Source organism: Ovis canadensis, chromosome 4, assembly GCF_042477335.2.
Source record: "Ovis canadensis isolate MfBH-ARS-UI-01 breed Bighorn chromosome 4, ARS-UI_OviCan_v2, whole genome shotgun sequence".
NCBI lineage: Eukaryota > Metazoa > Chordata > Mammalia > Artiodactyla > Bovidae > Ovis > Ovis canadensis.
In genome coordinates, this window is record NC_091248.1 from 118,208,780 (window position 1) to 118,233,262 (window position 24,483).

Genomic DNA, 24,483 nt, shown 5'->3' on the forward strand with positions numbered 1-24,483 from the left:
ATCAGAAAAACCAACCAACCAACGATACAAACACAGATGAAGGAAAATAATAAAAATCTCCCTGGTTTTCCCAGCTCCTTCAGCTCACCATGAACTGCCGGGTGAGTGAGTGAATGAAGTTGCTCAGTCATGTCTGACTCTTTGTGACCCCATGGACTGTAGCCTACCAGGTTCCTCTGTCCATGAGATTTTCCAGGCAAGAGTACTGGAGTGGGTTGCCATTTCCTTCTGCAGGAGATCTTCCCAACCCAGGGATTGAACCTGGGTTTCCCACATTGTAGGCAGACGCTTTACTGTCTGAGCCACCAGGGAACTGCTGGCTAGGATGTTGCTAAACATTTTCTACATGTGGACACATGTAATCACAGACATTGTCCAAGTGCCATTCTTACAGACATGAGGTTCTGCCATACACAGTGTTCAGCAACTTGCTCTCTTTGCTTACCAAAGTGGCTTAACAGCTTCCTGAATCAGCCCAGCAAGAACAGCCTCATGCTGTACCGGCAGCAACACAGCCCGCTGATGGCTGCACTCAGTGCTATAATGAGCAACAGTGGGAGGGGGTGGTCCCAGGCTCCCCGCATCTCAGACAATCCCGCAAAGAAAATCCTTGTTCCTATTGACTCTCTGAAAGCTGCGTGTGCTCGTCTTCTTCTGTGCTGTGAGAGTGCTCTCTTGTGTGACTCTAAGGCCCAAATGTGTGTTTTCTTCTTTCCTCCCTTAGAGGAGGAGAGATTTCCTCCAAATGGTCCAGGATGTGCGCCATTCTGCCGCCACCGTGGGCATGGAGAACTTTGACATCGTCCGTCAGGTCTTTTCTGCCACCAAATGCCCAGCAAACGCTTCCCGGCGACACCCACCCAGACCCCTGTCCAAGCCTTTGAGTGTGGATGAGGTGGTGGGCCAGGCCTTCATCTTCCTCATTGCTGGCTACGAGATTGTCACCAACACTCTCTCTTTCGCCACCTACCTCCTGGCCACCAACCCTGAGTGCCAAGAGAAGCTTCTGGAAGAGGTGGACCGTTTCAGCAAGAAACATGTGAGTACAGTCATCTGTGTGGCTTTGTGTTCATCAAAGTGAAACTTATTTTTGATAACCATCTTGCCAAAATCACATTCTAAGTGTATAAGCGTGCCGTGGCCCAACTTCTCCATCTCTCTGGGTTAACAAGCAAAACGGAGTACTCAGAACAACACGGAGGAAAAAGAAAAAAGAATTGTCGCATGCCTTCACTGCCTGGGAGAGTCCATGAACCAAGCCTGGCTCAGGGAAAATGCAGAACCCCAGGCAGTCAGAGGTCAAAGGTAAGGGAAAGGGAAGGAGACCTGGTTTCCCAACACTCTGTCTGCAGATTCTCCATGCTCAGGAAGGTGGGAGTCAGCCAGAAAATGGAGCCAAGTGGAAGACAGAAGCAGGCCAAGGATAGGCCAAGTCAGCACAGGCGTGGAGATGGGGAGAGTGCTAGGGAAGGGGTCTGGGAATGGAGCGACTGAAACAGGGCTGGATTCTAGATATGCCTTCTAGATGGGGCTCCTCATTGCTAGACCAGAAGCAAACTTTAGGGCGCAGAGCTTGGCTACTTTTTCACATCATTTTTTCCTGGATGCTTATGTGTACATTGCTTTAACTTATGAGCTGTTAAAGAAAGTAATTTTAAAAATCTGTGCTTTCAAAGGAAGACCACCATAATAGAATCCTTTCTAATACATTCTGATGATGTAAGGACTATTACATTCACAATGTTGGGAGGAGAGCTGTTCCATTATAATAACTGTCAGAATTTTTTTTTTCATATATTGAGTTGAAAACTGATTCCCAGGAAATTCTACTTCCTTATTCCACCGGGGAAAGTATTGGGTTGGCCAAAAAGTTTGGGTTTTTTGATGCAAGGTTAGCTTTTCTTTTGAAAACTGCGTTAACTATGTTACTAGTTGCCTTAACTTCTGGCTCATTGAGAGCTTCTGGTCAACTTAATGTCCTGTAATGTTTTGACATCTGCCAAGCCAGGTTTCCCCTGGAGAAGGCAATGGCAGCCCACTCTAGTACGCTTGCCTAGAAAAATCCCATGGACAGAGGCTACAGTCCATGGGGTTGCTAAGAGTTGGACACAACTAAGTGAAGTCACTTTCACTTTTCCTTTCATGCAGTAGAGAAGGAAATGGCAACCCACTCCAGTTTTCTTGCCTGGAGAATCCCAGGGATGGGGGAGCCTGGTGGGCTGCCATCTATGGGGTTGCACAGAGTCGGACACGACTGAAGTGACTTAGCAGCAGCAGCAGCAAGCCAGGTTTCCCCAATCCATTGCTTGGACTATTGATTTTCTGAGCCTAGATGCAAGAGTTTATATTTATCCTTATTACTGCTCAAGTCAGTCAAAATAATTTTGAATCTTGATTCTGACATCTGTCATATTATAATTCCTCCAGCTTTGTGTCATCTGAGACTTGCTCAGCATGTCTCCTATTTCATCCAAGTCATTGATTAAAGTGTTGAACAGGACAAGTCTTCCCTCCAGGTTGACATTGATCTATTAATCAATATTCTTTGGGCAGGGAGTCTCAACAAGTCATGAATTCAAATAATCCTACCACCTCCTCCCATCTCATCCTATTTCATACGTAGTTGTGTTTTTGTTTTCAGTTGAGACGGGGATGGAGGAAGGAACAAAGATAGTTGGGGTACATTACTGCAAGAGAAAAATGGGGAGCTGAAGGTATATTAGGATGCTGTTAGGGGCAGGTAACAAAACCCCAACCCAAACTGACTTAAGGACAAAAAAAAAATAGGAGGGAGATGCTTATGAATACAGATAATTGAGCAGCTTAGGAATAGATGTTGTTGTTTAGTCACTAAGTTATATCCGACTCTTTGTGACCCCATGGACTATAGCCTGCCAGACTCCTCGGTGCATGGGATTTTCCAGGCAGGAATATTGAAGTGGGTTGCCATTTCCTTCTCCAGGGGATCTTCCTGGCCCAGGGATCAACCCTGCTTTTCCTGTATTGACAGGCAGACTCTTTTTCGCTGAGCCACAGGGAAGTCCAGTAATAGATGTGGCTTCAAACAAACCTTTACCTCGGCTCAAAGACGGGCTCCGGTCCTAGTTTCTCCCCACTTCTTGGCTGAGCTCTTTTCATATTGGTCCCATTCTCAGGTGTTCCCTTCTCTTGAAACCCCAGGCCACTTGCTGAGAACATCTGGGAGACAGGCTTCCACTCATAACCAAAGGAGAAGAGTCTGTGACCCCAGATTCTCAGCAAGAGTCATTAGGTTCACCCTGGTCAGAATGCTTAGGTCACTGCCCATTCTTGAACAGACTACTGTGGCCAAGAGAACAGGGGCATGGGTGGGCTTAAGCCAATCCATCCTACCCTCAGAGTCAACTGTAGTCAAGTCCTATTACTAAGAACTTGGGAGCAGACATTCCAGCAGTTACTCCAGGAGGTGGTCAAGGCAAGAGAGGGAATTCGGCCCCCTGGTCTCAAATAAACCAGAAGGCAGGTCAAACTAAAGACTTTCAAGCATCTGGAGAGTGGTCAGCCATGTAGTGGACGTGGTGGTGGTTTGGAGAGGGGGCAACAGCTCTGAGAGGCAGAAGTCATGACTCACCTTCAGGGAATTTAATTGCCAATTAAAACAATAGTCTATGTCTATTACAACAGCACCTCCTTCCAAGTGAAATTCTCCAGGGCAACAGAAGGCAGCACTTGATCGAGTCTAGAATGAGTGATGTCATACAGAGAGCTTGGGGCTCTAGGGAAGGGAACACCAGCTACTCTGTAATTCCATCTTGTTATGTTCATCCATCAGGAGGATACAGGCCTGAATGCAGGTCTGAAAGCAGACACAGACCTGCATTCAGAGGCCTTAGACACACAATGCCTTAACTCTGAGGTGGCCTAAACTGACCTTGACCTTGAGGAGGGCGAACTATCTCACTTTACCCTGCGCTCCTTCAAATCCCTCTAGCCTAGGATGGGAGCTTCTTTCCTCAGAGAACTACCTCTTATGGGCTGTGCAAAACGTGTGTGTGTGTGTGTGTGTGTGTGTACACGCATGCATGTGCATTCACGCTCAGTTATGTCCAACTCTTTGTGACCTGCACGGACTGTAGCCCACCAGGTTCCTCTGTCCATGAAATTTTCCAGGCAAGAATAGTGGAGTGGTTTGCCATTTCCTTCTCCAGGGGAACTTCCCCACCCAGGGACAGAACCTGTATCTCCTGTGTCCCCTGAATGTTGCCAATCAAATAAACAGATTTTAGGCGGTAAAGTTTCTCAAACTTTAGCGTACATAAAACCATCTAGGAAGTCCGTTAAGATATAGAGTCCAGGGCCCTTTACACAGAGATTCTCCTTTCATAAGCCTGGGCCAAGGCCAACGAACTCCCATTTTAAATACACATCCCAGGTGATTTTCATGCAGACAGTCCTTGTTTCAACCTTGAGAATACAGCCTTTGTAGCCCATGCCCTGGCCCAGCTGCGCAGGCTCCAAGGTCATTTTCTCTCTCCAGGTAACAGCTGGGACTGTCTCTGAAAAATGGGGCTATATAGAACTGGTCTATAAATTAAATAAATTTGGCAGTCACAATAGTGTTAATAGTTGTATAGCCTTGCACATGGTATACGTGCAATAAATATTTTCAGGTTCTCTCTTTTTTTTTTCTATAATCAGAGTTCTGTTAATATGGGCCATCTGTCAGAACATGGAAATGCAGATTAGCTGTTCACACATTAGATATTTTCCTGAAAATATTCCTGAAAATTTGCATGTAAAGTATGACTTGTGATAATTTTCCTGCTGGTTTCCATTCAACAAATATTTTTTGAGTGCCAGTTAATGCCAGAGTCAGGCTCCAGACATTGCACCCAAGAATGTTCTGACCTAGTTCTTCCATAATATACCTGAGACCCCCATGCATCTTATTAGATGGTCTTCTCTTGTATTTGTCAATGAGATCATTAGATTTGAGCTTTTGAGTTTCTCTTCCCTGAGCCTACCATTTTTTAGCAATGCCCTATGAGAATCCAATGAAAGCTAAGTTTTCTTCCCATGAAAAAGCCTATGTGCACTGTATCAGGATTCTTTCTGCTGACAGTGACAGAGAATTCAACCCAGGTTGGCTCAGGATGTTCATTTACCCATATAACTAAAAACTGTAGTGTAAATCTACCTTCAGGTATGGCTTGACACGGGGGCTCAAACTCTGTCACTGAGACCCAGCTTGTCCTCTCTCCCCCTCTCAGCTCCAGTCATGCTGGGCATATGCCATTCTCACACAAGAGCTCCCCTAATGGTCTCAAGACAGCTGTGTAACCAGTTTGTTCAATAGCCTGAACTAAGTGAAGTATTAATACAAACATGGAATCCTTTGGTGCTTCCCCCCCCCAATTATTTCTTTTAAGAATGCTCTGATGAATCGCCTTCCCTCTCCTAGATGATATCTTGGACAGATTGCAAAGGTTTCAATTCCCTTTGGCACTAAATAGTTCAAAACAGTCTGGTCCAGTTTACAACTGCAGTCTCAGACTCAATTCAATGCCCTTAGCTCAGGATGACCTGTGGTCTGAGAAAGCTGTCTAGGGGAGGGTACTTGGTCTGTTCTTTCACCCTCTTTCCTCTGCTCCCTCTGATTCCTGGACCTCCATCTCCCCTCAGGGGTGGGCTTCTAACAGATCCCCAAATCCTGTCTAAAGGGGTCGTCTCTCAGCCCTTCCCCTGTGTTGCCCTCTGGTATGGAGTGGAAACAGGCTGTCTCCTGAAGCCACCCCTTCCCCACAGCTCCCTGACAGAAGAGGGGCTCCTGCCTCACAGCTTCTGGGTGCTGGGGTCTCCTGGTGGCAGCCAACCCTCTTAGCGCTGGCAAGATGGCTCCAGCTGACCCATGATACCTCGCACAGAATCTGAGTGGTCACACACCTTGGCTGTAGCAACAGGGGCTGCTCCTTCTGCTGTCTCCTCTCTGAGCCCTGACGTCTCTCTCCCGTTACTTAGCCTTTGCTCAAATAAACAGAAAATGAACAACCGTGCTGCATGGGCAGGTGGCTCCCTGGAGAACCATAGCCAGACTCAGGCGGCTGCCCCACTCTCTAGGTACGGCTCTTTTGGACCCCCCCTTCGCCCTGCTGCCGTTTAACTCAGGACAGGAGAACTCTTCTCTAGGCTGAAGAATCCTTGCTCTGACAAGTCTTCCTTAAATCCCTCTCATCTTTCTATGGGCTGAGGATAGGGACAGTGGGAGAGCCCACTCAGCTCCAGCGTGAAGAGTCTCTTTCCTGGGGATCTCAGTGAAAGTCTCGCGGCATCTCACTGACAGAGTTGATTGGGTCATGCGTGCACCTCTCAGCCAATCACCTGGGTTCAGGGAAATACAACGCTTTGATTGGCTCAGACCTGGGTCACTCTCCTGGTCCCTGGACGAGGACTCAAATGGAGTCAGTCCCCAAATGCCCGCTACAGGGAACCCACAGTTCCCTGACAGGGGAGGGGCTCCTGCCTCACACTTACTAGAGTGGGGTGAATGGCTGCTGGGTGCCAGAAAACAGTGTCCATCCCTGTACCTAGAATCCATGGTTTCCGGATGAAGCTCCTCCTTTCAAATTACGTATTCTGCAATCACTCACCTTTGCGCTGAGGTTCTAAAAACTAGTTTTCCAGACTTGAAGGTACAAGTCCAACAGTGCTCAGTACTGCAGCTCTTTTGCATTACTAAATAGTGTGTACTCCTAGCAAATGATGTGACCACTTCATACCAAGTGTCTGGTGATGTCCACAAAGCCAGCCAATGCTTCTTTATTGATTAGAATGACACCCAGGTTGGCAGTTGGCCTTGTAGCATCCTTTCCCAGTGAAGACGGGAAATTGTCCTTGGTAAGCTCACTGATGGAGAAGGCAATGGCACCCCACTCCAGTACTCTTGCCTGGAAAATCCCATGGACGGAGGAGCCTGGTGGGCTGCAGTCCATGGGGTCGCACAGAGTCGGACACGACTGAAGCAACTTAGCAGCAGCAGCGACAAGGTCACTGATACAGGGACTCTCCTTGAACAGATTGAATGTCTGGCAGATAAAGGACTACTCCAAGGTTTTCCTTCACTATTGAAGATTATCTTAATACATGTTTTAAACCCACTTATTTAGTCTGGTAATACCTCACCTCTCACCATCCTTTTTGATTCAAGTGGCCTTGATTACTTCTCTCTTTTCAGGGCAGAGATCTCTGTTCCAGATGTCAAACAGCTATGTGTGTACTCAGTGGCTCCGTCATGTCTGACTCTTTGGGACCCCGTGGATTGTAGCTCGCCAGGCTCCTCTGTTCATGGGATTTCCCAGACAAGAATATGGAATGGATTGCCATTTCCTATTCTAGGGGATCTTCCTGACCCATGGATTGAACTCCCGTCTTCTGCATTTCCTGCATTAGCAGGTGGATTCTCTACCACTGAGCCACCTGGGAAGCCATTCTCTAATGCATGCCTAGGGCTACTTCTTTTTAGAACATGTATGTTTTCTCCGAAATCATCTGACATTGGAATTGTGTGTTTGGCTTCCCCTCCTTTCACAAAACCTTCTTTCTTAATTCACCAGTCTCTTGGAGAACTCTTGCTTTCCCCATGTGTTTCCTTATTCATCTTAAAGGGGAGGTACCTTCATTAAATTCAGTAGTGGAGGAGCAAGGAAAAATTTGTACCATTTGGCCCACTCATAAAATTGAGAAAACACGCCAATTATTTAATAAGACCTCTGTCCTGTGGATGCTTCATTGTGTTCTCCAATATCTAATTTTGACAGGGATGAGAGGAGGGGAAAAAAAGCTTCTTTCCATATAAATTGTTTTTGCTATAGCTTTAGCACTTTATGTTGAAATTATTGACTTTTGATCTGGCTAAACCATTCTCTTCTCTTCTTGTTGGTGCCGGACCGTGCCAGCCAAAATTTATGACCCATTTTCCTTCTGTTTAATTGTTGTTATAAATCTGCTGTGAAGAACCTAGTTGTAAATTTATCACAAATTGGACTAGATTGATATACAGCCTCTCTTTAGGATAATTTGAGCACAGTTATGCCTTAGAAGGAAGGCCAAATTCTTAACTTCTCTTGAGGAGCTGCTTTGTAACCATTATAAATACCTAATCAAAATACAACTTACTCTTTCTTTTTCTTTTAAGGATAAAAGAGCATTTCCTGCTGGGTATTTCAGCTGATTAGCTCATACTGCTAATATGAGCAAGGCTGAAGATTTGTTCCTTGAAGTAGCCAGAGGATCTCAAAGGAAAAAGAGCATATTCTGTGGCTACACACACACACACACACACACACACACACACACACAGAGTCATTTCACTCCAGCCACCTGTCCTTTGTCACAGTGGGTAGGATTGGGTGGGAAAAAATGTGACTATCTTAACACAAATTCTTACTATGGGAAAAAAGTCTCCCAGTTTGTATTTCACTCAGGATTCTTTTCATAGGGAGTGTGTGTTCAGTCACTCAGCTGTGTCTGACTCTGTGCGACCCCATGGACTATAGCCCACTAGGCTCCTCTGTCCATGGAATTTTTTAGGCAAGAATACGGGTTGCCATTTCCTTCTCCCGGGGATCGTCTCGACCAGGGATTGAACCCACATCTCGTGCCTCTTCTGCATTGGCAGGTGGATTCTTTACCGCTGTGCCACCTGGGAAGCCCTCACAGGGAGCAGGTGACTTTAAGATTCAAGTAAAAAACTGGAAATGGGTTTTTCCCCATTGAGAAGGTTTCCCGCCTTTGTCCAGATCTGCTGGGGTCCTGCTGTTGGACACTTCAGAGGGAGTAAGCTGAGGTGTTCCCCACAGTTCAGTTACTCAGCCACACAGGGCTTAGTGTCTCTTCTGTAAGCTTCCCTTTCCGACACATCCCACAATAGTACAACAGAACGCAAAGCAACAGGGTACAGAGGAAAAGACATGAACAAAGAATAGCTTATGCCCCAAAGTCACACTATGAAACAGATGAGAACTGGGACTTCAGCAGGCTGAGGGTAGCGGCAGTAGATTGTGGTACCAGCCTCAGAGTCTCAGAGTATAATATACATCAGAATCCCCAGGGGCTCTTGCTAAACTGCAGGTTCCTGTACAGTAGGTCTGGGGTGGGGCCTGAGACTCTGCATTTCCAACAAGTTCCCAGGTGATGCCAATGCTGGCAGTTCATGGCCCACACTCTGTGCAGCCAGGTTTTAAACCCTAAAGGCTTCTCTCCCTCTGTTGTGATGCACATAGCAAATATTTATTCCCTTTGGTGGTTTAGTCGCTAAGTCATGTCTGACTCTTGCAACCCCATGGACTGTAGCCCACCAGGCTCCATGGGGTTCTCCAGGCAAGAATACTGGAGTGGCTTGCCATTTCCTCCTCCAGGGATCTTCCCAACCCAGGGATCGAACCCTCACCTCTTGAGTCTCCTGCATTGGCAGGCAGGTTCTTTACTGAACCACCAGTTTCAGTCAGTAAAGAATAAGTAAATAAATAAATTCATTTATTCCTAATGATAGTTAAAGTACTGATGTTCTGCCAATGATTAACCTTTTGTTCATAAAGTAAAACAGATTCAAAATTCCCCAACAACAATGGCGCCACTCTCACTTGACTGAGTGAGGGATAAAGTGATGCAGGAATTGCTCAGTCCTGGATGTGTCTTTAGTAGCGTATTACCCACAATCCCGGTGGCTCAGCTGGCAAAGGATCTGCCTGAAATGTGGGAGACCTGGGTTCAACCCCTGGGTTGGGAAGATCCCCTGGAGCAGGGAAAGGCTACCCACTCCAGTATTCTGGTCTGAAAAATTCCATGGACTCTATAGTCCACGGGGATGCAAAGAGTCGGACACAACTGAGTGACTTTCACTTTCATCCATAATCCTAAAATCATCTCAGTTCTTTAAATACAGTTGACCCTTGAACAATGAGGGGGTTGGAGTTGCCAACACCCTGCACAGTCAAAAATCTGAGTAGAACTTTTGAATTCCGCTGCCTCAAATTTAACTACTAAGAGCCTCCTGTTGACTGGAAGCCTTACTGATAACATAAGCAGTCAATTAACATATATTTTGTATGTTAGGTTGTACACTATGTTCTTACAGTAATTTAGAGAAAAGAAAATGTTAAGAAAATCATTAGATTTCTAATTATTTTCATAAGATTCTTAAAAAATTTAATAATACTGTCCTGTATTTATCAATACTGCAAGTTTACTTCATCTGTTTACAAGATGAATCATCTGTCAATACCTACATCAATACTGTCTTATATGATACAAAACACTGTAGATGTTATAGGTACTGCTAACACTGTACCTATAGGAAAAGAAATTCAAATTTATTTACAGGTATAATGATTCATGCATTAATAATGAAGTGGCAATATGCTTGCTGTGTGGTAGCCTACCATAATCAATATGATGGCTTCACAGTTCAGTTCAGTGGCTCAGTTGTGTCCAATGCTGTGACACTATGGACTGTGGCACACCAGGCCTTCCTGTCCATTACCAACTCCCAGAGCCTGCTCAAACTCATGTCCATCAAGTCAGTGATGCCATCCAACCATCTCATCCTCTGTCGTCCCCTTCTCTTCCTGCCCTCAATCTTTCCCAGCATCAGGGTCTTTTCAAATGAGTCAGCTCTTCACATCAGGTGGCCAAAGTATTGGAGTTTCAGCTTCAGCCTCAGTCCTTCCAATGAATAGTCAGAATTGATTTCCTTTAGGATTGACTAGTTTGATCTCCTTGCAGTCCAAAGGACTCTCAAGAATCTTTTCTAACACCACAGTTCAAAAGGGTCAGTTCTTTGGTGCTCAGCTTTATGGTCCAACTCACATCCATACATGACTACTGGAAAAACCATAGCTTTGACTAGACGGACCTTTGTTGGCAATGTAATGTCTCTGCTTCACAGCAGCCTAACCTGTGTACTAATCATTGTAAAGTTTTTTTGATATATAGTATTACAGTCATATTCATAATACAGTATTGGAAACATTGTTACATTTTTTGAAAAACCACTGACCTGTGATGCTAGGCTGATACAGTGTCTTCGGTTATGGGAGAAGCATACTACAGATAATGTAATTCTTCGAAAGCAAAGTTACAAAACAGCAAGAAAAGGTTTTATATTAAATATCACCCTTATGGCTATGGGAGAATAGACTAGTATCTATCCATCTACTATCTATATATATTTTTGGGGGGGCAGTGCCATGTATCATGTGGGATCTTAGTTCCCTGACCAGGAATCAAACCCGTACCCGCTGTGTTGGAAGCACAGAGGCTTAACTACTAGACTGCCAGGGAAGTCCCAGTATCTACATATATTTCATGCATGTGTGACATACCTTTTTCTTAATTTTTTCAATATTACTAGGCTGTGCGGTTTTGAGTTTTTTCAAATTGTCACAAATCTCCAAAAATTTTTTCCCAAAATATTTATTAGGAAAAAATCTGCTTATAAGTGGACCTGCTCAGATCAAACCCGTGTTGTTGAAGGGTCAACTCTTAATTTCCTCCAGGGGGTATTTTGGAGGTGGGGTTAGGTTTTGAGTTGATTTAAAGTTGTTTTCAAGGCAGATGAAGGTGGCAACCAGAGCCTTCTCTCTGGATGCACATATAGACTGGGGACCTGTCGCATCCAGTAAGCACCCCCACAGCAGCTGCACTTTTTGGGCAGGCACCATCTAAACCACAAACACCCCTTACCAGCCCTTGGTGTATACGGCAGCTCTGGGTGCCAATTGAGAGGCCATGGCAAAGGATCTTGGTCGAAGAGAATGTCCTTGATGCTCTCTCGCCAGGGGGCTATACTGTTTTCACTGCAGGAGCAGGAGCTGCAGTGGGGGACCCTGGGATATGTCCAACTTGCCCACTTCCTGTCCTTCTCTCTGGAAGTGTCTGACCCAGAGAAGCAGACTCTCTCACCCTCCCCTGGCATCCCAACAACTAATATCAGAGCAGAAAAGTCTTGACAGTCTCCCAGGTGTGTGCCTGGATCTCCATCTTAATTAGGGTTTGTGGCTACTGCTTCCAAAGCACCAACTCTCGGAAGGAAAAAGGAAGACAGGATAGGAGGCATCTCTGTGCCCATCGTTAGACAGCTCAAGAATCCCCAAAGCAAGGTGAATAGCCAACCTGGATCGGGGGGACAGAGGCCCCAGTTTTCAAGTTCTCAGATACACGCACCACCCAGGGCTCAAATGCTTCTGCACTGACTGAAGATGTCCAAAGACACAGCATGTGTCTTTACCATCTGATGGCCAAAGCGACCTGTGGGGAAACTGACCTGCCCTGGCTTTAAACTGCCCCCAGGGACCTCAGCAATGGCAGCCACATCCCCAGGACTTGTGCCATCCAGAACTCAGAGATCTGGGCGGCTCCTTGGCCTCTTCCTCTCTTTCCAGTCCCTTCTCATCTACCCCACTTCTCTGTTTCCTCTCCTCTCTTCAATGTCTACAGCACCTTTTAGCCTTCTCGCTCTCTCTCTTTCCCTGAGTCTTGTTCTGGCTCTCTTCCCGAGATCCAGAGAGATACAGAAGCTTTCCCACTCTACCCCGTGACCCACTGCCCACTTGGGAGCCTCTGGCCATCCCAGAAGCCTGTAACCACATGGCGATGTCCTGCGTGCATGCACTGTGGGTGGGCAAGTGGAAGGCTGACTGAGAGCCGGAAGGCCTGGCAAGTGTGTTTTCTGGGCCGCCTGGCCAAGTGTGACATGACAGCACAGTGAAGTGTGGTGAATTTTCAGCAGTTAATGCTCCGACTCCCACCTCCCCTGAGTCCCTGCAGAGCAGTTCCGTCTCGGCAGAGGAGAGGTGACCTGCAAAGAGATGCTCCCCCTGGGAATGGGCCACACCAATCAGCACAGATTTTGGTGTCTTTCATGTGGCGACTCAGAGTATTTTATATTCAATATCTGGGCCTCTAGAGGGGCCAGGCTTTGCAAAGCAAATAAGCCAGTGGTGTTGGTTCACATCAATCCAGAAAAGCAAGAATTTAAAAATAAACTTGGGAAGGTGAACGCCACAGGTGAAGCTCAGTGTTTGGCGGGTCCACTTGGCACTGAACTGGGTTCTCAACTGCACGGCTCATTTATTTAACTACTGCTCACATTATGGGCTTTTAAGACATCAAAAGTCTGTGTTTTATTCCCAACAATTAGATTCTGAAATGATAAATAAACACTCACTTAAAAAAAAAACACACTTCAGTGAACTCTATTGGCCACTGGTGGAGCAGGAACCTCAGAACGGTGACATCCTGGGCAAATGTAAAGGCTTTCTTGATCCACCCATCACTGGGCATCACATTCTGCCATTAGGAGGTGCTTCCTTTGTCTCAATGCTTATCCCTTATTAAATGCCACTGCTCCTGGGAGGGGTGCTGTAATCAAGTCCCCACCAGGATTTTATTCCCATGATAGCAGGGGCTCTACTTGGCATGCTGGTGTATCCCAGGCACTCCCACAGTGCCTGGCATGCAGGAGGCTTGTGGCAAATAAGTGTTGATGAATGAATGTATGTTCATGTGTGAGTGCTTGCTTAGTTGTATCTGACTCTTTGTGACCCCATGGACTGCAGCCCACCAGGCTCCTCTGTCCATGGGATTATCCTGGCAGGATAATGGAGTGGGTTGCCATTTTCTTCTCCAGGGGATCTTACCGACCCGGGGATCAAAAGCCCCGTCTCTTGAATCTCTGCAATGGCAGGTGGATTCTTTACCATTGAGCCTCCTGGGAAGCCCAGATGAATGTTCGCTCCTTTCCTAACTGGAGACTAACTGAAAGCAAACTTGAGGTGGGGAGGCACAGGGAGGTTCCGGCATGCTGGACAGAAGGAAGCAGACCAAAGTCAGAGAGAGAAGGCACTGCCGAGGGATATGCAAGCAATTGAGAGCAGCGCTCAAGGCCCCTGTAGACCTACAGTCTTGTTCCCACAAGGCTCCCATGGGGCCCAGAGTCTGTCATGCCAAGGAAAGGATGGAACCTGAGCCCTTAGGCTGCAAGGGGGCCTTAGAGGCTAGGTAGAACAGCCTCCCACCCAGGACTAGTATCTGAGAGAAGATCATGCCCCTTTGCTTGAATGCTCCCAGGAACAGGGAACTCACTGTCTATCATCTTCCCTTTAGCCTTGATAAAGCTCTTCCTTATAGAAGGTTGAACTCTGCCTCGGCTGACAGCCCACCCACTAGCCCTTGTTCCACTTCTCTCTCAGTTCATGGTATTTGTCCACTAGCAGTCAGCAAATTAATAGTTTCTGCCAGGAGGCAACTTCCACACTCACTAATAGCCAATCGCTGGGCATCTCAGAGACAGAAAGAGGAAGGAAAATTGAGAAATCAGTAGAGAATAAAGAGACCTTTCTGAAATGTTTGCTTTTGGTCCAGACATTCAATTTACTCTGTTTTCTGGTAAGACTGTTTTGCCTCAGGACTGTGGGCAGTATTATGGGTCGCTTTTTTTTTCAGCATTATAGCTGAATATGGTATGTGTGAAAAATGTCAACCACGTGAGCCTGTTACTCCAGGCATAGGAATATTCCAGATCACAGGGACTGTTTGGCTCCCCTAGGAATTGCAATGTGTAAGGTTTATAAAGTTAAGCACTTAAGAATTCTGTCTTTAAAATTTAAATATTTAGATTGGGTCTCTAGGACACAAAAGGCAATGCCGGTTTCTCGCTTGCTTAATTTGATTTCTTTTTTCTTCCTTTTTGGTAGCACAAGTTGTTTTTCAAAGCCTCATTCTTTGAATGTTCCCTATAGGAGGAATGTAATTAAACTCCACTGGCCTCCCCCTGCTGGGACCAAACTGGGGCCAGAGCTGTAGGAAGCATGAGGCAGATACCCTGCGAAAAGATGCCTTATTATAAAGATGAGAAGGGAATCACTTTCCCTCCGGTTATGAACAAGATGCTTTAGAAAGCCACCCAGGCTCCTTTTGCAGTGGGCTTAGTCTCCAAGACATTTTAATTAGTCATCTAAGACTGCAAGAAATAGGATCAACTCCTCACCTCCTTAGCAGTAGACAGGGACTTCAGCTCCACGAGAAACTGGTTCAAGTGGCTGAGGAGATGGGAGGCCCAGTCGGAGGGGGTTCTCGACAAAGGACAGACTTTTTCATGGAAACAGCACAGCTAGGTATCTCGCCCTGTCATTCACTGTGTTTGAGGTCCCATTTGTTGAAGGTGGTTCTCAGCCTTCCTGGGGGACAGGCATCACCTTTTATTGGGACACCTGAAGGAGGCAGAGCCAAGAATCACTCATTGAGAGAGGGGCTCCCGATCACACACAGACCAAACCTCAACTTCTCTCTGATCCAGGAGCAATGCCACTCCACCAGGAAGGGCTAGGCTCAGCCCTGCCCAGTGTCTACACGAAACACAGAGCTGCCACTTGCTGGTAGTGTGATGTGGTGACTGGCATCATCTCTTTGTTCCTCAGTTTTTCATATCTGTGAAGTAGGAATTGCAACAGTGTGCAGCTCATAAGGCTGTTGAAAGGGCTACTGGACCAAATCCATGTATGATTCTGGGCACAGTGTCTGGGTATGTGTATGTGGGTATATGTGTGTGTGTGTGTTTATTGTTGTTGTTTAGGACATGTCCAACTCTGTAGCCCACTAGGCTTCTCTGTCCATGGGATTCTCCAGACAAGAATATGAGAGGATTGCCATTTCCTTCTCCTGGGCATCTTTCCGAGCCAGGGATCGATCCCATGTCTCCTGCATTGCAGGCGGATTCTTTACCAGCTGAGCCCCCAGGGAAGCCCCATATTCTTTGGTGAAGAGCAGGAAATGAGCATCTGAGATGTTTGTCTTGCAGCCTCACTGCCAGTCTGCTCCCCACGCCCCCACCCCGTCTGTCAGTCCCGGGTGCTGCAGTGGAGAGGAGCATTGTCCTCTCTCTCCCTGGGTCTCTATTAGATGCTCTTAGAGCATCTAGCCGATGCTCTCCCAGCTACAGCCAATCGCAAACAGCTGCTGAGGCCATTCATTTTCGTTTCAGTTAAGGAGAGCCCTTGGATGGTCAGGAGCCAGGGAACAGCCCTGCAGCCTGAGACGGGGGAGATACTGCCCTCCCTTCACCTAGAATGAGGCTCCTCATCTGACCCCTCCCTGACATCACCGCTGCACGTGGCTGATCTCCTTGGAGGCCATCAGAGCAGGACCACCCCCTCCCCAAATTCCCAGAGCCTCTGACTGAAGTGGTGTTACAGAGCACAGCCAGCCCACCTCTAGGCAGAATCGGACTTCCAGCAACTAGAGACTTCCTCACACTTCCTTCTCTTACCCATAGGGCAGCTCGGAGCAAGGACCCAGTGCAAATCATGGCCCAGGGGTATCTCACCTCCCTGAGACTGTCCTAAAAAAACTCACCTGCTGGGATCCACCTCCCAAGGTTCTGACTAGTTGGACCAGGCATCCCTTTCTTTAAAAGCCCCCAGGTGACTCTCAGATGCAGCCAGGTGAAGAGCCCTTGCCATACTCCCGGGAGGTATATTTGTTGTTGTTCAGTCGCTCAGTCACGTCTGACTCTTTGCAACCCCATGGACTGTAGTACATCAGGATTCCCTGTCCTTCACCATCTCCCAGAGTTTGCTCAAAGTCACATGCATTGAGTCAGTGATGCCATCCAACCAACTCATCCTCTGTCACCCCCTTCTTCTCCTGCCTTCAGTCTTTCCCAGCATCAGAGTCTTTTCCAATGAGTCGGCTCTTCACATCAGGTGGCCAAAGTATTGGAGCTTCAGCTTCAGCCTCAGTCCTTCCAAAGAATAGTCAGGGTTGACTTTCTTTAGGATTGACTGGTTTGATCTCCTTGCTGTCCTAGGGACTCTCAAGAGTCTTCTCCAACACCACAGTTAGAAAGCATCAAATTTTTGGCATTCAGCCTTCTTTATGGTCCAATTCTCACATCCATACATGACTATTGGAAAAACCATAGCTTTGACTACACAGACCTTTGTTGGCAAAGTGATGTCTCTGCTTTTTAACACGCTCTCTAGGTTTGTCATAGCTTTTGTTCCAAGCAGCAAGCGTCTATGCAAACTTAACTTTAATAGTGACCTTGGGTTGCCTTCTTAAGTATAAGACTAATTTTATAAATACAGTGCATAATGACTGGAGCTGCTTTTTGGCTTTTAGACAAGTCACTCATTGGACCACCAGAAAGTAGTGGGTTTTCTGTGACTGTGCTGTCATTCAGATCCAGCCCATCTAGAGAGCAAAGAAACAAAGGCCATGCTGGGAGAGAACCACTCAGTGGTTGTTCTGAAATACTGAACAGACCAGTTTATTTGATAGCAGCACCTAGAGTTACGGTCCTTGGATCTGGAGGCTGCCAAACCCAAGAGGTCATCTAGTCTGTGCCCCACCTCCAGGGGCAGGATAGGCTATTTCTCCATCATACAGACAAGAGGACGGAGCCCCAGGGAGGTTCTCTCAGGCCAAGTGTAATCTCTGAAATGAAAGGGGTGTGTTTCTGGCTGCTCTGAGCCTTCCCCTCCTGCCTCCTCTCACCTTTCCCGAAAAGCTCCTTTAATGATTCCTCAGCCTGCACACACATTAGTGATTTGTAGACCTGCAAGATACTAATTACAGTGGTCACCACCATCATCATCGTAACAGTAAACATTTATGGAGCACCATAATTATTCATCATAAATTTTACGTGGTAAATAAACCTGATCTAACTCTATAAAGAAAGAGGCCCTTGCAAACCGAGAATACCACATTAATTAGAAAACTCCCAGAAGTTTTCTAATGCGTCAGGTTCCATGACACACGGAACACAGGGAATGTGTCAGTTTCCATGACACACATACCTACCATTTGGCGGTTTTGTTTCTGGGCCTGATTTCCGGTGAGTCCCTTGCACGGTGTCAGGACCATCGTCCATCTTCCCCGCTCTCAGTCTGTGACCTGTGGCCAGTGGTAGCCCTCTGCTGTTTATGTGAGCTGTGTTAAGGTCTGCTGCAGAAACGCTCGTGGCCAACTTGTTTTTTTCTTTTCATTCATTCATGCTTGTGCTGGATCTCTGTGGCTGCACTGGGGCTTTCCCTAGCTGCGGAGAGCAGGGGCTACTCTCTGGTTGCAGCGTGAGGGCTTCTCACTGCGGGGGAGCACAGGCCTTAGCAGCTGTGGTATGTGGGCTCAGTAGTTGCGGTGCACGGGCTTACTTGCTCCATGGAATGTGGAATCCTCCCAGTCCAGGGACTGAACTCACGTCTCCTGCATTGGCAGGTGGATTCCTATCCCCTGTACCACCAGGGAAATCCATCCAACTTGTTTCTATCCAGGAGTGATCCTTAGGGATCAAGTGTCTAATACTGACTAATATTGATCATAATTATGATGGAAATAAGAAGAATCACTATTCACTGGACTCTGTGTCTGGTGCTGGGCCAAGCAATTCGAACAACCAGTTGAATAAATACAGAAAATAATTTCCATTTTAGAGATTAGGAAACTGAAACTCAAAGATTAAGTGTCTCGCTCAAAGTGGAAGCAGAATCCAGATTTGAACTCAGATCCATAGGCTCAGAATTTCTTGGTGCTGTCTTGGGAATGGCTACTTGGTCTGCAGAAGATTGTTCTTTGAGAGCATATGGTTGACCAAAGTGGTTTAGCCACCTTTGGGACACATCTGTGACCATTTTACTAGCATCGTAACAGTGGGGTCTCTGCCAGGGTGTTCAGGAATCCCCAAAGTCATCCTCTCTTGGGCGTTCCCTCCCTGTCCTCTGCCAAGTACCTAAGGACATTATCAGAATAAATGCCTTTTTTACTTGGATCTTTGGCTTTGAGAAACTAAGAAATCCTAGTAAGTCAAGGTGTGTTGGTCTTTGCCATAAAAACAACAAATAAATCAATTTACTTCAACAACAAATAAACAGATCAAACAACATAAAAATCCATAGCAAAAGAAAGGGGAAAAAACCCTAAGCCAAGAATTACAATTTCTTTTTACTTAACATTTGACCAGTTTACAATCTCATCTGCCCTTGGGTGTCTCAAAATAAAATTCTATTGATATCTCCATGTAAAAAAAATTTTTCCATGTAAAATCTACTACATCATGAATCCCTCTATCATTCTGTCCCTTGAGTTTCAGAGAGACAGATTCTTCCTTTGGGAATAAGTCATGTGTCAGGCTTGTCATTTATCACCATGTCTAGTAAAGTTTTTCTTCCTGTCCCTCAAATTTTAGCTTCAAGCCTACTTAATAATGTCTGTGAATATCCTGACAAACATCCTTCTTAGGTGCCATGAGATTTCTGGTGATACAGGCCATAATCTAGCAACAACAACAACAAAAAATCCTATCCCTTGTTGGCATCAAAAGAGTATCCATGGATTTTCCTTGAAGTCCAGTGGTTAGAATCCATCTTGCAATGTAGGGGACGAAGGTTTGACACTTGGTCTGGGAATTAAGGTCCTACAGGTATATACAAATAGTTGTTGTTCAGTTGCCTAGTCATGTCCAATTCTTTGTGACTCCATGGACTGCAGTACGCCAGGCTTCCCTGTCCTTCATTGTCTCCCAGAGTTTGCTCAAACTCACATCCATTGAGTCAGTGATGCCATCCAACCATCTCATCCTCTGTCAGCCCCTTCTCCTCCCACCTTCAATCTTTTCCAGCATCAGGGTCTTCTCTAATGAGTCGGCTCTTCGCATCAGGTGGCCAAAGTATTGGAGCTTCAGCATCAGTCCTCCAATGAATATTCAGGATTGATTTCCTTTAGGATACATGAATACTGGAAAGACCATAGCTTTGACTATACGGATGTTTGTTGGGAAACTGATGTCTCTGCTTTTTAATATGCTGGCTAGGTTTATCATAGCTTTTCTTCCAAGGAGCAAGTGTCTTTTAATTTCATGGCTGCAGTCACATTCTGCTGCAATTTTGGAGTGCAAGAAAATAAAGTTAGTCACTGTTTCCGTTTTTTCCCCGTCTATTTGCCATGAAGTGATGGGACTGGATACCATGATGTTAGTTTTCTGAATGTTGAGTTTTAAGCCAGCTTTTTAAAAATAAATAAAATAAAAATAGGAAAAAAAATTTAAAGAGTATCCTGTTACATGTCCATACTTACTTTCCTTTTCAACAACTGGAATAAGGATGAAAACATCACCCATGCCTCCAAATCTTTTTCCTACAACTTGAAAGCCTTGGAGATGCAATCAACTTTCTTCTGAAGAGGTCATTCATGTCCAGGTGAATCAGTTGAAGTGAGAAGTGGCCTATGGGTTTAATCCATCTCATCAGGTGCTCCCTCTCAAACAGAAATTTCTAGAAATCAGCACGTCCTAGTTGTCCAGGTTAGGTCATTAGAGGCCTCTCCCTCATCAACTGGGAAAACCAGTGATCAGAAAAACAGATTTCCCCCTTAGAACTTGTCTTCCTTAGTCATTTTCAGAAAGTCAGGAGTCAGCAACCTTAGAAGGAATTTCACACATCCTCCCCTTCCTCCTCCTCCTCTCATTTTCTTGGGCAGAATGACATGCTTCTGCCTGTTGACCCCTGGACAAGCTCAGCTGTTGACACCCTGAGTGCAAGGTCCTCTCGGTCCTTACCTCTGGGCACATTGTAGGTGCCCAATGCTAGTTGAATGAATGAATGAAACCTAATGTGGAAAAAAAAAAAAAAACTTAGAAATCATGCAACCTAATCCCTTTATTTGCAGATGAGGAACCTGGAATAAAGGAAGTTAGGAAACTACCCATGCTCTTTGGGAGAGGTTTCGAACTCCCAGGCCCATCCTCATTTCTCCGTGCATTCTAATAGCCTGTTCTCTCCTAGGACAGAGTGTAGATGGATGCTGCACCCCTGTCCCTACCCCCACCACTGGGGCAGAGAGAGCTGGCATTTGCAGTGGGGGAGTGAGAACGGCACAACCCCAGAATGCCAATTTGAGTCCTTCCTTGGCATCTGTATTTTCTCTTCTGGATGAACAAAGAAGAGAAAAGTGAAAGTGTCACTTGCTCAGTTGTGTCCGACTGTTTGTGACTCCATGGACCATAGCCTGCCAGGCTCCTCTGTCTATCAGATTCTCCAGGCAAGAATATTGGAGTGGGTTGCCATTCCCTTCTCCAGGGGATCTTCCTGACCCAGGGATCAAACCTGGGTCTCCTGCATTGCAGGCAGATTCTTTACCATCTGAACCACCAGGGAAACTGTGAATCGAACAAAGAATCACTTTTAAATTGCATAGGCATCACCTGCCTTCCTCCTGTAATTTCTGCTGCAAACAGCCTGCCTTCCAAGCCTGGCCTGGCGATCTTCACAGATTCCTTAAGGCCATCTGGCTCCCTTGTCCTCCTGTAAGCTTCTGCTGTCAGGACCCCTTTGAGGGATGTAATGTACCCTTGGCCAGATTTTACCCCTCCTTTCCAGAACAGACACAGGCAACTCATCCACAAATAGTATTCCAAATTAAAAAAAAATTATAAATGTTAAAAAAAAAAAAACTGGTGGTATACCAGGAGCCTCCAAGAGGATGACGATCATCAGGTAAAAAATTCAGCACGTCAGCCTAAAGATAAGGCATATCGATTATGCTCTAAATATTAACTTAGCCAACTGGTGGCCATTTCTACAGTGATGCGATAGAAAGGAAACAGCAGAAATAGCTTCTCCCCCCCCAACCACCCCATGTATAATCACCAAGAAACATGAAGGCAGAGATTAAAAATGAAAAAAAATTTTCCCTTCTTGCTTGTCCAGTCACGCTAACCTTCATAATGCACAGTGTTTATTGGTGCGTGTGTGTGTTCAGCCACATCTGGCTCTTCGTGACCCCACAGACTGTAGCCCACCAAGCTCCTCTGTCCATGGGGTTTTCCAGGCAAGAATACTGGAGTGGGTTGCATCACCCACTTTAGGGGATCTTCCCTACCCAGGGATCGAACCCTCATCTCTTGCGTCTCCTGCATTGGCAGGTGGATTCTTTGCCACTGCGCCACTGGGAAGCCTGGCAGTTCATTGGTGGGAAACCGCCAACTTCTAGGTGAGAAGCAGGGGTCTTCTGGCCTGTTATTTCACCACCAAACTGTGTTTTCTTCTGAAAAGCATTAGAATGGAGGGAAAACAACCACTGGCCACTCACTGGGATTGTTCTCAAGGATTCTAGACACACTATAAGTAATTCAGTGAGTCACTCAGAAGCCAAAGGTAATCAGTGCCACCGAAATGCAATGCAATACTCTGATCAGAAGATGTCATTTTTCTCTAAATGTCATATATACAATTTTTATTCGAGCGTGATGACAGATAGTGAATAACTTAACATAAATTTGCATAATACAATACAGCTGTTAATTTATGAGCATATTAAAGCACAAAGTTTTGTAGTTTGAGGCACTTAAAAATCTTACTCTTTTGCAACTTTCTCTCCTGTTTGCTTTTTATTTATTACTTACCTAGGGTTGCTGGATAAAATACAGGTGTCTGGTTAAATTTAAATTTCTGATAAACAATGATTCATTTTTTTAGTATGAGTCTGCTTCATGCAATATTTGGGACATACTTATATTAAAATATGATTCATTGTAGATCTGAAATTCACATTTAATTAGATGCTTGTATTTTTATTTGATAAATCTGGTACCTTGATTCTTGCTTCATGAACACCTTGGCCTCCATTGGCTCCTTGGCTGGCAGGGGAAGAGGGGCTGTTGTGGAGGAATCTCTGGGCCCTTGGTATCTTCATGCAGATTCAAAAGGGTCAGGTTATAGAATAGCCAGTGCAAAGGGAGAAACTGAGGTAGGCAGACACCTATGCTTTTCTGGGAGTGCTGGGGGTGTTCATGCTACGTTTTTTCAAACTTTTTTGACCACAACCCATCAAAAGAAAGAATTTATTTTATTTTTTAAGATAAATTTGTTAAATTTCAAGAAATATTTATTTATTTACTCGGCTGTACCAGGTCCTAGCTGCAGCATGCAGACTCATAGTTGTAACATGTGGGATCTAGGTTCCTAACCAAGGGTTGAACCTGGGCCCCCTGCAATGGGAGCACAGTGTCTTAGCCACTGGACCACCAGGGAAGTCCATGGAAATATGATTTATAATTCATCCCAATACACACATAGCTTTGTCACTTAAAACTTTTATGAAGCAATAAGTAGTGTTCTGGTATCCCTGGGTGGCTCAGTCGTAAAGAACCTGCCTGTCAATGCAGGAGCCCTGAGTTTAGTCCCTGGGTTGGGAAGATCTCCTGGAGGAGGAAATGGCAACCCACCCTTGTGTTCTTTCTGGGACAATCCCATAGACAGAGGAGCCTAGTGAGCTGGAGTCCATGGGATCATAAAGAGTCAGACACGACTGAACATGCACAAAAGCAGTTTTCTTCGTATGATAGACTCTGTCTTCTATTCTATTTCATTTAAAAAAATTATGGTCTTAATCCTCTAAATTGAATTCATAATTCCCTAAAGGATCATAGCCCACATTTTGAAAAACACTGGGTTAGATGGTGACAGCCCAGGAAAGTGAATGAGGAGATTAAAAACTCCACTTTATGATGAGGAAACGTGTCAGATCAATTAAGAGACCTTCCAAGTCATTTCACTGATTTGTGGCCAAACTAGGAATGAAGCTTATGCGTGCGTGCGTGCTCAGTCGCTGCAGTCGTGTCTGACTCTTTGTGACCCTATGGACTGCAGTCCGCCAGGCTCCTCTGTCCATGGGATTCTCTAGGCAAGTGTACTGGAGTGAGTTGCCATGCCCTTCTCTAGGGGTCTTTCTGACCCAGGGATCCAGCCTAAGTCTCCAGCATTGCAGGCTGATTCTTTTACCACTGAGCCACAGGAGAAGCCCCGGCATGAAACTTGGGTCTGCCAGCTCCCAAGCCTGTGTTTTGCTTTCATTCTATCACACTTTCTAGCAACCATTTTCTGATCTCCAGGTTATAATCCACATTCTGAGAGCCACATTTTTTGGTTTTATTTTCTCTAATTATATTACATCTATACCATTTTGTTATGACTTCAGGTTCTTCTAAAATTCCCAAGATTTATATCAATTTCTGATCTAAACTGACTACATCATTGCTTGAGACATCCATCTGACTTATATCGACATTTAAACTAATTCATCTTGGTACTTACCCTTTGATCTTTAGCATCTGCTGCCCTCCTCCCATACCGACCCCAACCTAGTCTAGTGAGAAAAATGTCTCAGGACCTCTTTTCAGTGCATCTTCCCTGGCACCCCCGGCCCCGGAACTGGCACCGTTAGAGATGTGTGGTGTGTGGTTTAGTCACTAAGTCATGTCTGACTCTTGCGAGTCAAGGGATTGTAGCCAGCCAGGCTCCTCTGTCCACGGGATTCTCCAGGCAAGAATACTGGAGTGGGTTGCTGTTTCCTTCTCCAGGAGATCTTCCCAACCGAAGACTCAAACCTGGGTCTCCTGCATTGCAGGTAGATTCTTTACCTACTGAGCTATGAGGGAAGCCCAGCAGAGATGTA

At 45.7% G+C, this 24,483-nt stretch overlaps 1 protein-coding gene across 1 annotated transcript in view; it reads left to right on the forward strand.

Moving 5' to 3' along the window:
• Positions 1-24,483, forward strand: part of TBXAS1 (thromboxane A synthase 1) — a 169,833-nt gene that overhangs the window by 115,000 nt on the left and 30,350 nt on the right. The window contains exon 9 of the mRNA XM_069588550.1: positions 725-1,039. Within this exon, the coding sequence (XP_069444651.1) occupies positions 725-1,039 (315 nt within the window). The remainder of the gene's footprint in view (positions 1-724; positions 1,040-24,483) is intronic.